This window comes from Chiloscyllium plagiosum, chromosome 35, assembly GCF_004010195.1.
Source record: "Chiloscyllium plagiosum isolate BGI_BamShark_2017 chromosome 35, ASM401019v2, whole genome shotgun sequence".
Lineage (NCBI taxonomy): Eukaryota > Metazoa > Chordata > Chondrichthyes > Orectolobiformes > Hemiscylliidae > Chiloscyllium > Chiloscyllium plagiosum.
Genome location: NC_057744.1, coordinates 39,456,051 through 39,466,395, shown reverse-complemented (window position 1 = coordinate 39,466,395; position 10,345 = coordinate 39,456,051). Strand labels below are relative to the sequence as shown.

At 44.6% G+C, this 10,345-nt stretch overlaps 1 protein-coding gene across 3 annotated transcripts in view; it reads right to left on the bottom strand.

Annotated features, from left to right (window-relative positions):
• The window catches only part of siae (sialic acid acetylesterase), a 132,188-nt gene that overhangs the window by 10,486 nt on the left and 111,357 nt on the right, over positions 1–10,345 (bottom strand). For all 3 annotated transcript variants that reach the window (XM_043676963.1, XM_043676964.1, XM_043676962.1), the window contains exons 8-9: positions 5,440–5,594; positions 4,661–4,853 (exon numbers count right to left, since the gene is read on the bottom strand). In XM_043676963.1, coding sequence (XP_043532898.1) covers positions 4,661–4,853; positions 5,440–5,594 — 348 coding nt within the window. The remainder of the gene's footprint in view (positions 1–4,660; positions 4,854–5,439; positions 5,595–10,345) is intronic.

Here is a 10,345-nt window from a genome sequence, read left to right as displayed (position 1 = left end):
TCCATCTGCCACTTCTCAGCCCATTGGCCCATCTGGTCAAGATCCTGTTGTAATCTGAGGTAACCTTCTTTGCTGTCCACTGCATCTCCAATTTTGGTGTCATCTGCAAACTTACTAACTGTACCTCTTATGCTCACATCCAAATCATTTATATAAATGACAAAAAGTAGAGGACCCAGCACTGATCTTGTGGTACTCCACTGGTCACAGGCCTCCAGTCTGAAAAGCAATCCTCCACCACCACCTTCTGTCTTCTACGTTTTAGCCAGTCTGTATCCAAATGGCTAGTTCTTCCTGTATTCCGTGAGATCTAACCTTGCTAATCAGTCTCCCATGGAGAACCTTGTCGAATGCCTTATTGAAGTCCATGTAGATCACATCTACTGCTCTGCCCTCATCAATCCTCTTTGTTACTTCTTTAAAAAACTCAATCAAGTTTGTGAGACATGATTTCCCACGCACAAAGCCATATTGACTATCCCTAATCAGTCCTTGCCTTTCCAAGAGGTTTCCCAGCACATGCTATGCCCAGGCTCCCGGCTTCACAAGCTAACCAACCGACTGCAGCCTTGCTGTCTCTGAAGACATTGCCACTAGTCCGGAGTACATTGAGGCCACCTCCCACCAAAGAGCCCTTTCCATCAGGTCAGTTTGGGCAAAGTCCAGGGAAAGGAGGAAAAAGACCAAGAAATATAAGCCCATACACAGGACCCCGCACACTGCCTACTCTGGTGAGCCTGAAGACAATTTTGGGTAAGTTACTGGAGGGGATTCTGAGGGACAGAATTTACGTGGATTTGGAAAGGCAAGGACTGATTAGGGATAGTCAACATGGTTTTGTGTGTGGGAAATTGTCTCTCATTAACTGAGTTTTTTAAGAAGTGGCAAAGAAGATTGATGAAGGCAAAGCAGTGGACGTTGACTATATGGACTTCAGTAAGGTATTCAACAAGGTAGACTGGATAGCAAGGTTAGATCACATGGAATACAGGGAAAGCTAGCCATTTGAATACAAAATTGGGTTGAAGGCAGGAGACAGAATTTGGAGATGGAGTATTGCTTTTTGGGCTGGAGGCCTGTGACCAACAATGTGCCATAAGGATAGGTGCTGGGTTCATTGCTTTTTGTCATTTATATAACTGATTTAGATGTGAACATAGGAGACATGAAAATTGGTGGTGTAGTGGACAGTAAAAAAGGTTATCTCAGAGTACAAAGGGACCATGATGGGATGGGCTAATGGGCTCAGAAGTGGCAGGTGGAGTTTAATTTAGATAACTGTGAGGTATTACATTTTGGTAAGGCAGATCAGGACAGAATCTATACACTTAATGGTAAGGTCCTAGGCAGTGTTGCCAAACAAAGAGACCTTGGTGTGCAGATTCATTGTTCCTTGAAAGTGGACTCACAGGTAGACAGGATAGTGAAAAAGGCATTTGGTAAGCTTGTCTTTATTGGTCAGTGCATTGAGTATAGAAATTGGGAGGTCATGTTGTGGCTGTACAGGACCTTGGAGTACTGTGTTCAAATCTGGTCTGCCTGCTGCCGGATGTTCTGAAACTTGAAAGGATGCAGAGAAGATTTACAAGAATGTTGCCGGAATTGCAAGGTTTGAGCTATAGGTACAGGCTGAATAGGCTGGGGCTATTTTCTCTGAAGCATCAGAGGCCGAGGGGTGACCTTATAGAGGTTTATAAAATCATGAGGGTGAAAGAACTGCCAAAGAAAATCACTTTCTCCTAAAGGAAATGTTGAAGGCTTGTACACTTACAACATTTAAAAGGCATCTGGATGGGTACATGAATAGGAAGGATTTCGAAGGATGGGGCCAATTGCAAGTGGGACTAGATTAATTGAGGATGTCTGGTCAGCATGGATATGTTGGACCAAAGGGTCTGTTTCCATACTTATGGCTTTATGCGATTCATAAAATTCTATCATCCAAATCTTGTAGTTCAATCTTGTAGCTCCGGTTTCCTCCTACAGTCCAAAGATGTGCAGGGCCAGGTGAATTGGCCATACTAAATTGCCCGTAGTGTTAGGTAAGGGGTAAATGTAGGGGTATGGGTGGGTTTCGCTTTGGCGGGTCGGTGTGGACTTGTTGGGCCGAAGGGCCTGTTTCCACACTGTAATGTAATCTAATCTAATCAATGTTTTGTTTTGAATCTCTTGGATTCTGGTGTAAAAAGGAGCACGAACATAGTTGATGATGCAGAACAATGCAAGTGGACAAACTTCAAGAAGGCTTTTGCAACCCCATCCCAAATTGGTTGGAGGCTGACATCTGTAATGTGGAGACCTTAGGAGGAGTCCAAGCTGGATCATCAATTGACTGAAACAAGAGTTTTTTGTATTCATTAGTACACTCAATCTGTGGAATCTCCTTTCCAATTAGTTTGATAAGTGTTCAGCATCATTCAAAATTGGATGTGGAAAAACTATAGAGCTTTGGTCTGGTCCGTTAATTGTGGGATTATTTAGTGCTGTCCATAGAATGCTATTTTCTCTGCTTAGCAAGGACGTAGTTTCTATGCTGTACCTAGTAAGTGGGCTCCTCATTTTCTGGGGCCTGGCTCTGCTCCCACATTGTTAAAGAAAAAATAACAAAGAAAATTACTGCAGAGGAACAGGCCTTTTGGCTCTCCAATCCTTTATCTAAACCTGTCACTTATTTTCTAAGGATCTGTATCCCTTTGCTCAGTGCCCATTCATGTATCTGTCGAGATACATCTTAAATGACGCTGTCATGCCCGCTTCTCCACTGGCAACGCGTTCCAGGCACTCACCACCCTCTGCGTAAAGAACTTTACACGCACATCTTCCTTAAACTTTTCCCCTCTCACCTTGAACTCATGACCCCTAGTAACTAAGTCCCCTACTCTGGGAAAAAGCTTCCTGCTATCCACTCTGTCTATATCTCTCATGATTTTGTAAACCTCAATCAGATCCCTACTCAACCTCTGTTTTTCTAATGAGAATAATCCTAATCTACTCAACCTCTCTTCATAGCTAGCGCCCTCTATACCAGGCAACATCCTGGTGAACCTCCTTTGTACCCTCTCCAAAGCATCCACATGCTTTTGTTAATGCGGCAACCCGAACCATACGCAGTCTGTACACAACCAGAACTGTAAAACAGTCCAAGGTTTCCTGCCTATTAAAGGAAGGGGCAGGAATTTAAAGAGCTGCAGGGAAGAAGCCTGCTCTCTGTTTAGGGAGGTAGCTCCCTGAGTAGACCACACCAGCTCTGCAAACTCTATTCAAACTGTATTCAATATGTGAAGCAAAATACTTGTTCTGTGCAGTATCACCCTCACTTGTTATAAAATATACAAAATACCTGATGCATTCTGCTGTTGCTGTGAATGTAGACAAACAGGAGGCTGCAAGAACACAGCAAGCAAGGCAGCATCAGGAGGCGGAGAAGTCAATGTTTCAGGCATAACCCTTCTTTAGGACTGTGGCTGCATGTAAGGGGAGCTGCATGTAAGGGGGTGTTGGGGGGAGTGGTGGCGGGGTGGTGAGGTCAGGAGAGGTGAACACTGGGAGATGGTATGGCCTGGTTGGTCGATGGGAGAAATGAATTTGGTTGGTAGCTGGAAGGAAGAGTCGATCAGAGGAATGTAATGGAGGGGGAGGGGCTGGGAAGGGAGTTGGGGGATGAGAAGGGAGGTTATTTGGAATTGGAGAATTCAATGTTGAATCCTTCTGGCTGTAGGTTGCCCAGGCAGAAGATGAGGTGGTGTTCCTCCAATTTGTGCTCTGATTCACTGTGGCAATGGAGGAGGCCAAGGATGGTCATTTCGGAGAGGGAATGGGAAGAGGAAATAAAATGGGTAGTGACTGGGAGGACCGATCGGCCCCTGCGGGCGCAGCTGAGATGCTCGGCTAAGTTTATGTTTGGTCTCTCTAATGTAAAGAAGAGAACATCGGGAGCACTGGATACAATAAACAAGGTTGGTGGAAAGGCAGGTGAACCTCTGTCTCACTTGGATGGAGATGAGGGTGGTGGTGGTATGCCAGCAGGATTTACATCTTTTGACTGAGGGTTCGGGGTGGGGATGGCAGTAAATTGGTGGGGAGAATGGTGCGAACCAAGGATTGGCAGAGGGAACAGTCCTTGCAGAAGGCAGAGAGGGGTGGAGAGAGGAAGATATTTTTGGTGGTGGGGTCTAATTGAAGTTGGTACAAGTGTTTAAGGATGAGACACTGGATGCAAAGACTGGCGGGGTGGGAGGAGAGGACAAGGGGGACCCTGTCTATTTGCATTTGGGAGGGCGGTTTTAGAGCAATGCAGCAGACAGTGGAGGAGGTGCAGTGGAGGGCTGTCTGCATGACAGAGGGGGGGAAAGGCATGTTGTTCCAAATAGGTGGACATCTGGGATGCGTGGGAGTGGAATGTCTCCTTTTCTGAAGTGGAGGTGGAATAATTGGGAGAATGGGATGGAGTTCTTGCAAGCGAGAGGTTGGGAGGAGGTGTAGTAATGGGAGTCAATGGTTTTATAGTAAATGTCTGTCTGGAGACTATTGCCAGAGTTGGGAATTGAGAGGTCAAGAAAAGGGAGGAATATCCAAGATGGACCAAGTGAATTTGAGGGTGAGTTGAAAGTTGTGGACGGAATCTATCAACTGCTCCAGTTCAGGTATAACTGTGCCATACCTCAAATATATCATGACTGAGCTCCAGCACTGTCAGCTCCTGCGTGTAGATGATGGTCAATTCTGTGCTGTTCTTGAGCTGGACATCCTTAGGAAATGGGCCCTGGAAAACGACTGCTGTTTCTTTGTAAGCCACTGCTCGAGCGCCAAGGTACAATCTATATGCGACATCTTGTTTGTATCGAGGATGAATGCTGAAATATAGTAAATGTTTACTTACACACTTGGCACCGCTTAGATTCTACATAGTTAAGAGGTGGTGGATTTGTGGAGCCAAGCTGCAAGATTCCATAACACTCTTCAAAGGAATGGACAGAAGTTCTCTTGGGCTCCTGGCAAACTCCTTTATCACTGATTCATTTGCATTTAGTGGAAACTTGCTGTGCACAAATTGTTGATGCATCTGCATAACTAACAAGCGTTTTTTCAAAAGTTTGATCATGAAATACGCTTAAAAAGTTTGAAGACAGTACATTATGTGAAAGCAACATTTTTATCTTAGGACGGACTGCTATGTAACCATTATCATTTGCATCACCCCTTTATGTTACGTCCCTCTGTTTAGGTAAACTTGTTACAAAGCCTTTCCACTTTGTCTGCAGCCGTCACCCATTACTCCTACATAGTTTTATCCCCACCAACCTCTGCTCCTGTCAATTTGCAAAAGCAAGATCCATACTCAGAGTATGTACAGCCCACTGTGCACAGATGGCTTTGAATGCAAATGTGTGACTGATTTTACGAATCTTTATCTCGACATCTTTAAACATTGGTACCTACGTGCCATAAGGTGATTTCTCATCACCTAGGTCCATTGCGACTGCCATGAATGTTCTCTTCATCTTTGGGTTTGGAGCATAACCAAAATCAGCGGTTTGATGCCAACGTATCCATGGGAAAGAATCGTCTGGGACAGCATGGTGGTATGTGGACAGCTACAGGAATAATAATTACAGAATAATTAATTATGAGCCATAATTGATAAATATGAAATTAAAGTAATTGGGCAATACTGAGGGAATGGCAGCTATGCTGTTGGAGGACAGTACTGAGTGAGTGCTAACTTATCAGAAGAACAGTACTGAGCACGTTCTGAAGAAAAGTCATATTAAACTGAAAATGTTAACACTGTTTCGTCTCTCCTCAGTTACTGCCAGACTTGTTCAGTTTTTCCTGCACATTGTTTTTATTTCCGAGAGTGCGTTGTGCCTTTGGAGGGTCAGGCCAGAGAGTGTGCTCCACTAGCGATTTTTGAGAAGACTTGTAGCTCAGGTTGATGATATGTACATTAGCTCGCTGAACTTGAAGGTTGTTTTCAGACGTTTTGTCACCATAGTAGGTAATATGATCAAAGAGAGTCTCTGGTGAAGTGCTGATTTGCCGCCTATCTATTTTATAGGTCTTGGTTTTTTAAGGTGGGCGATGTCATTTCCGGTTCTTCCTTTTCCTTCAAGGGAAGTTAGATGGATTCTAAATCAATGTGTTTATCGATGGAATTCTGGTTAAAATGCCATGCATCTAAGAATTCTTGTACGTGTCTTTGTTTCACTTGTCCTTGGATGTGGGTGTTGTCCCAGTCAAAGTGGTGCCCTTCTTTCTTTCTCTGTATGTATGGAAACTAGTGAGCATGGGTCGTGTCTTTTGGTGACCAGTTGGCGTTCATGTATCCTGATGGAAAGTTTCCTGCTTGTTTGTTGGATGTAGTGTTTTTTACAGTTCTTGCATGGTATCTTGTAAATAACATTAGATTTGCTGGTAGTATCTAATGGAACCTTTAGGTTAATTAATGGCTGTTTAAGTGTATTGGTAGATTTGTGGGCTACTATGATGCCAAGGGATCTGGAAGTTATTTCTGATAATGTCTTTGATGTAACTTAATGTGGCTATAGTTTTTGGTTGTGTTGTGTCTGCTTGTTGGGTTCGTTTCTGAGGAATCAGCGGATTGTGTTTATTAGGCACCCATTTTTCTTGAAAACGTTGTACAGATATTTTTCTTCTGCTTTTTGTACCTCTTGGGTGCTGCAGTGTGATGTAGCTTGTTGAAGTAATGTCTTGATGCAACTCTGTGGGTGTTGGGATGATTGCTTATGAAGTTAAGTATTTGGTCTGTGTTTGTTGCTTTTCTGTCGACATTGGTTTAAAGGTCTCCGTTAACTGTACATTTAACTATACATCTAGGAATGGGAGTCTGGCTGTCGTTCTCCTCCTCTTTTGTGAATTTTATGCCTGTCAGAATATTGTTGATAGTGTTATATGTTTCCTCTAATTTGTTCCATTTTGTGATGACAAAGGTGTCATCTATGTAGGGGACCCAAAGTTTGGGTTAGGTAGATGGGAGGGCAGCTTATTCAATTCTCTGCATTACTGCATCTGCTATGAGCTCTGATATTGGTGATCCCATGGATGTTCCGTTGACTTGTTTGTAGGTTTTGTTATTGAATGTGAAGTGGGTGGTGAGGCAGAGGTCCACTAGCTTGAGGATGTCTTTGCTGATGAAGTTGGTGCTGTCTGGTGTTTGTGGTCCTGGTTTTCCTAGTAGTGATGCCAGTGTTTCTTTGGTCAGGCCAATGTTAATTGATGTGAAAAGGGCTGTAACGTCAAAGGAGACCATTATTTTGTCCTCTTATATCTTGGTGTCTTTGATGGTGTTCAGGAATTCTTGGGTGGAGTAAATTCTTTGGTGGCTAGTCTGTATGTTGGTGTATCAGGTAGGGAGAGCATGGGTCTGGGAGAGGGCCACTGTTGGAGCAGCTGCACTGTGGACGCTACACTATCAGACAGGGAACACTACACTTTTGTAATGGTAGCTCTGTGATAGTATAGAAAGGAGGGAGTGCTTGGATGGGCAAGTGGGGTGAACATGCAGGAATGCAGTGACATGGGCAGGTGAAGGTGCAGATGGGCTAGTACAGGGATTAGGGTTGCTATTGTGAAGTGGGATGGAAGGGATAGAATTGAGAGTGGGAGATTTGACAACACAATAACAGATCAGTATAAAAGATTCAAACTTTAGGTAGATCTAAGACGGAAAGTTGTTTCTGGAGCGCTTTGTTCTAAATTAGTGAAGGACAATAAACACTGGATTACCAAGGCATTTTGAGATCAAAAAAGTAGCGGTGTTGGATATCTTGAAGAACATTAGGTAGATAAGCCCCAAGGCCTGATGGTATCTACCCTGGGTTATTGAGGGAGGCAAGAGAAGAGATTGTTGAGGCCTTGACCAAGATCGTTGTATCCTTGCCAGCTACTACAGAGGTGCCAGAAGACTGGCTAATGTTGTTCATCTATTCCAGAAGGCAAATAGGGATAATCCCAAACTATAGACTGATGAGTCTCACATTAGTGGTTGGGAAACTATTAGAGAGAATTCTTAGAGATAGGATTCACATGCATTTGGAAAAGTGTGGCCTAATGGGAAACAGTCAGCAAGGCTTTGTTCAGGGCATGCCATGTCTTACTAAATTGACTGAATTTTTCAAGGAGGTGACAGAAGTGATCAATGAGGGTTGAGCAATGGATGTTGTCTACATGGACTTTAGTAAGGCTTATGACAAGGTCCCTCATGGTCGGCTCATCCAGAGGATTAAGATGCATGTGATCCCACAGTGACTTGGCCGTGTGGATTCAGAATTGGCGTGCTTCAAGAAGCAGCACTTCGAAAGCTAGTGTCTCCAAATATACCTGTTGGCCTATAACCTGATGTTGTGTGATTTTTAACTCAGAAAAAGTAGACAGTTAATGGCCAGATCCTGAGCAGCACTGATGTACAGAAGAAACTTGGGGTTCAAGTTCATAGCTACTTGAAAGTGGCCACAAAAGTAGGTGAGTGGTAAAGAAGGCATGCTTGCCTTTATTGGTTGGGGAATTGAGTAAAGAGTCAATATGTTATGTTGCAGCTTTATAAGACTTTGGCTAGGCCACACTTAAGAGTATTACATTCAATTCTGGACAGGAAGGATGTGGAAGCTTTGGGGAGAGTGCAGAAGAGATTTACCAGGATGCTGTCTGGCTTACAGGATATGATCAATTAGGAGAGGTTAGTGAGGCTGCAGCAGCGGAGGCTGAGAGAAGACTTGATAAATGTCAGAATCCTTTTCCTCAGAGTTGAAATGTCTCCAACAACGGGGCATGCATTTAAGGTGAGAGGGGAAAGTTCAAAGGAGATGTGAGGGCACATCAACCATTTTACCCTCATCCAGCTGTTTGGTCACCTTCTCAAAGAACTCAGTAAGGTTTGGGAGACATGGCCTACCCTTCACAAAACCATATAGACTATCCCTAATCAGATTATTCCTTTCCAGATGATTATAAATCCTATCTTTTATAATTCTTTCTAACACTTTACCCACAACGGAGGTAAGGCTCACTGGTCTATAATTACCAAGTGTGGCTCGACTCCCTTCATACAGTCATAGAGTCTTAGAGATGTACAGCATGGAACCAACCTGTCCATGCCGACTAGATATCCCAACCCAATCTAGTCCCACCTGCCAGCACCCAGCCCATATCCCTCCAAACTCTTCCTATTCATATACCCATTCAAATGCCTCTTAAATGTTGCAATTGTACCAGCCTCCACCACATCCTCTGGCAGTTCATTCCAGACACGTACCACCCTCTGCGTGAAAACGTTGCCCCTTAGGTCTCTTTTATATCTCTCCCCATTCACCGTAAACCTGTGTCTCCCCGATCCCAGGGAAAAGACTTTGTCTATTTATCCTATCCCTGCCCCTCATAATTTTGTAAACCTCTATAAGGTTTACAGCGAGTCGTGGAATGCCCTGCCAGTAGCAGTGGTGGATTCTCCCTCTTTATGGGCATTTAAACGGGCATTGGATAGGCATGTGGAGGATAGTGGGCTAGTGTAAGTTAGGTGGGCTTGGACCGGCGCAACATTGAGGGCCAAAGGGCCTGTACTGCACTGTAGTCTTCTATGTTCTATGTAAGCTATTTAGGGCGGCACGGTGGTACAGTGGTTAGCACTGCTGCCTCACAGCGCCACAGACCCGGATTCAATTCCCGCCTCAGGCGACTGACTGTGTGGAGTTTGCACGTTCTCCCCGTGTCTGCGTGGGTTTCCTCCGGGTACTCCGGTTTCCTCCCACATTCCAAAGATGTGCAGGTCAGGTGAATTGGCCATGCTAAATTGCCCGTAGTGTTAGGTAAGGGGTACATGTAGGGGTATGGGTGGGTTGCGCTTCGGTGGGGCGGTGTGGACTTGTTGGGCTGAAGGGCCTGTTTCCACACTGTAAATAATCTAATCTAATCTTGTCACCCCTCAGCCTCCGATGCTGCAGGGAAAACAGCCCCACCCTGTTCAGCCTCTCCCTGTAGCTCAAATCCTCCAACCTTGGCAACATCCTTGTAAATCTTTTCTGAACCTTTTCAAGTTTCACAACATCTTTCCGTTAGGAAGGAGACCAGAACTGCATGCAATATTCGAACAGTGGCCTAACCAATGTCCTGTACAGCCGCAACATGACCTCCCAACTCCTGTACTCAATAGTTGAAAAGTGTGGTGCTGGAAAAACACAGCAGGCCAGGCAGCATCCGAGGAGCAGGAGAATCGATGTTTCGGGCATAAGCCTGCATGTCATTGGCGGAATGGGAGGGGGAGTTAAAGTGTTCAGCCACGGGGCGGTTGGGCTGGTTGGTGCAGGTGTCCCAGATCCCTCAAATTTCAGGG